Below are 4,110 nucleotides of genomic sequence, written 5' to 3'. Positions count from 1 at the left end.
CACACACACATATCTATCTCCATCTCTATATGTCTATATATCTGTCTCTCTCCCCCACAAAAGTGGTTGTTTAATACTCATTTTCTACTGTGGAGAGAAGATGAGATGAAGAGGGGTAGAGATAAAGACACACAAACACAACCCCCCAACAAATAAATTATCTTAAATTCAATATAGAAAATAAAACCATTGAGATATAGAATTAAATCATACATTCAGATTTCCTTCAAAACAGAGATTTGAAACTACCTTATACTTAAAACACATATTTTGTAAATAAAATAAATTATTTGAGAATAATTAAATAGAATCTATACTTGAAAGTTTGTATGTAGAGCAAATTTTTGGCATTTGACATCACGCTAACCAAAAGAGGTTATATGGATTTTTTTTCCAAACCGATATTTAAAAAAACACCCAAAGTTTTACACGATACTACTACAAACATCAAACAAAGTAGGGAAATATCATCAATAATCCTTAATGTGGGGACTCATGGTTGATGATGAAAAAGGCACTTTTGGATATCATTATAAAGTTTTTTCATTAAGGTTTATGCCTAAGTTCACATTATACATAAATTCTATATTCTTATGTGCAATTAGCACATTATACAAATGATGGTTCTCTTATCCCATCATATGGTCCCCTACATTTTTGAATTTGAAGAGCACATAGGGAGCATATAGTGCAATGATAGACTTGAAAAGGAGCAGCATATTATATAATATTTAATTCGAGGCAGCATGATGCTTAGTATTATTCATGTCTCAGGGACTTGACTTGAGTAAAGGGCCCCAAATAGACCAATTATGGGACCAACAATTGGAGATGGCATAACCCACTTCATCCATTTACTAGAGCGACAACCAAAGTAAGGAATCTTTTCCACAATGTTGCATAAAATGTTGATAACCATGATTCCTCCTAGTATAAATACCCCTGCATTTTTGCTTTTCTCGACAGCCATGTTCTTGAAAGCTTGCCTTGCAGCCCACTCAAATTTAGGTAAATCCAAGGGTTTACATGGATCAAATTCACCATCCAATTGTTTCAATGAATCTATATCACAATATGTGAAACGCCTCATGCACAAGCTATGTATCTTTGGATCATATCCTTGTGCAAGTCTCTGAAAGTTTAATTCAACATGCAATAGAATGCCATTATATACTAAAAAGTTTAAAACTTATTTCTATGCATTCGTTCTTTCTTTATCATTGTACATGAAAGATCAATGCATTTTAATTTGTTTTTCCTTTAATGTGCCTTTTCACAAGCACATGTAAGAGAATCTTGACGAGTTCTTAGCATGGATGTATGTAAACATTTCAACTTTTGTTATCATGAAAGGAGGGGGTCACAAACATATCAAAGAGACATATAATCTTCTCATTTATATATATCATAAAGGATTATTACTCAAGTGTTCAATGCACTAAAGTTTTGAAAAATCCTAAATGTTTCCAAATTTATTTGAAAATGTTGAACCATGAAAACTACTAACTACTCAAATGAAAACACACACACACACGCGCGCGCGCGTGCACACACACACACACACACACACACACACACACACACACACACACACACACACACACACACACACACACACACACACACACACACACACACACACACACACACACACACACACACACACACACACACACACACACACACACACACACACACACACACACACACACACACACACACACACACACACACACACACACACACACACACACACACACACACACACACACACACACACACACACACACACACACACACACACACACACACACACACACACACACACACAAAGCTCATGCACCCTTATCTTGTTGATTATGGTAATATGCAATGTATCTTGTTTTATTATTATTCATCTATAGAGAAATGTTAATGGACTTTAATTAGTACTTGTTTATCAAGGAGGAGGAGGAGGATGATGATGAAGAAAAGAAGATGGAAGCTTTTACATTGTAGAAAAAAATCTAGGATGCATAAAGGATCTAATCAACATTCCTAAAAGGTAAGATTTAGTATTGAGTGAATTGTAACATCTAGAATAAAATCTTCAAGTTTTGAAAAGGAGTTCTCTACCATTTCAATTTTTAGAGTCAAGTTTGTTGTAATATGATGAGAATTTTAGAGTCAAGTTTGTTGTAATATGATGAGAAAACCTAATGACATAGCTACAAAATCTAGGAAAAACTTTATTGAGAATAAAGGTTGAAGGTTTTCATACTCTCAAAATTTCCCAAAACTAGGGAGAAGGCAAATGAATGCCACCAAAAATCAAGACATAGCATGAGTTGGCCAATATTGAACATTCCTTTTTTGAAGAAAAGCAAGTGAACCTAATGTGCAAAAGCTAATTTCCAAAATTACCTCTAGCACAAAATTTAGGGCATCTAGGAGGTAGCCTTGTTGGAGTTGATGTGGCTCATTTGATGTTTGATAGTGGAGGAAACTTTGCCGCAAGGTAGCATCGAAAATAGGTGACGAGTTTAGTAAGCGATCCACACTATCTGTAAACCTTGTCCAATTGATTGTTCCATGGTTTGCTTTAACTATGGTTTCATTCTCATCAACTTCCCCTTCATTCTCCATCCTTAAGATTTGTGACAATGCATTCATCAACTATCCTCTCTCCCACAATTTATAGATGCCATGTTGAAGATGTTGCTTTATGCTTTTTGTGAAACTACTTCCCATCACAATTCACCAAAAGATTCCCACAAAAGTACTTTTGTATTGTAAGCTTAGTATTTCCTTGGATTCTACTTGTGAATAAACTCTCTTTATCTAACATTATTCTCTTCCCTATATAAGCATTCATGAATCGTTTCAAGGTAACTTACAATATGGTAGTACTTACTCTAAGTCATGAAATAAGCTATATATGTTCCTCCTAACTATTTATTATAATTATTACCATCTTGGGTGGAATTAAAGGATGAATAAAGAAGTCTTTTTCTCTACACCTCATTATGACTTTCTTGTTGGCTTCAAACAACTTTGAAATATTGAATTTATCCATTTTGCATCAAGTAAAGGATCTTGGATATAAAAATCACACAATTATTGCTATAATAAATATATCCTGGGAGCTATTAGTGTAAAGGCACTCAAGCTTCTTCATAAACCTTATATAAAGGAGTACCACAACCTTCAAGAAATTTTAGTGGAGGCTAGCTAAGTCATAAGATGAAAAGACTTCTTATTCCAATTATGGAACACCTAGAGAACCATGTACTTTTGGGGATCTTGCAGAGTTTGAATTTCTTTGAATTTATTCATGTGAGTGTGTAAAAGATTTTCAATTAGGAACTCAATCTTGTCATATTTCTTTACAAAGTCTTGTGCAGAATTTTAAAAATAATGGGGCATTTTCCATAAAACCCAATAATATGACACCTTTCTCCAAATCATAGATTTCTTGTATGTTTCAACTTTGTTATAAAATTATTAGCCACCAAGGTCTGTTTCTAATGGTGGCTAATAGAAGTTGCTTAATATTTACAATAAAGGTTTCTTTCAAGATGTTTTGACATAACCCACCGATGTAGGCATTGTATCCATGAAACTTGCTTGGTATTTATCATAAATGTTTGTCTTAGAATGTTGTGACATAACCCAAAAATATAAACATTCTCTTATTGAGGGGGAGAGACATCAAACATAAGGCGTTTAAGATCCTTTTGATATTGTGGAACTCAAGTACAAACATATTTGCTTGTTATCCTTCAAGTTTACTTAGTTTTTTGTGCATATAAAATAAGGAGATTTTAGGCCAAAATTCCATGAATGTGCATATTTTCAATAGCATATGCATAAATCACAAACTAGTATGTCCATGACCCATGATCCATGTTCAAAGGCTTATTAGTTTATGTGAAATATAACTAAAAATTGATATAATGTCACACACACACACACATCCTTGTATCATGTGCTCTCAAGTCAAAGATGTTTTATTCCTCTCTAAATAAATCTAAATAGTTATTTTTGGTTGCCCACGAATTAAGTCAAGTACCATGTGATAGAGTACCTCCATTGTCCTAGTCAACTCATATATTACATTAGACCCTTTTC

General features: G+C 33.8%; 1 protein-coding gene across 1 annotated transcript; it reads right to left on the bottom strand.

The window, feature by feature from the left end:
• Positions 1-503: 503 nt before the first annotated feature.
• Positions 504-2,643, bottom strand: LOC148019308 (uncharacterized). The gene is made up of 2 exons (XM_087701395.1): positions 2,404-2,643; positions 504-1,132 (listed from the first exon to the last, which is right to left on the bottom strand). The coding sequence occupies exons 1-2, from the start codon at positions 2,623-2,625 to the stop codon at positions 764-766; spliced, it is 591 nt and encodes a 196-aa protein (XP_087557521.1). The 5' UTR covers positions 2,626-2,643; the 3' UTR covers positions 504-763.
• Positions 2,644-4,110: the final 1,467 nt, after the last annotated feature.

The sequence above is a fragment of the Lygodium microphyllum genome, chromosome 20, assembly GCF_053477565.2.
Source record: "Lygodium microphyllum isolate KBCC chromosome 20, Lygodium_microphyllum_v1.1.10, whole genome shotgun sequence".
Taxonomy (NCBI): Eukaryota; Viridiplantae; Streptophyta; class Polypodiopsida; order Schizaeales; family Lygodiaceae; genus Lygodium; species Lygodium microphyllum.
Note: the sequence above shows the minus strand (reverse complement) of the source record. Positions and strands in the feature narration are given on the sequence as shown.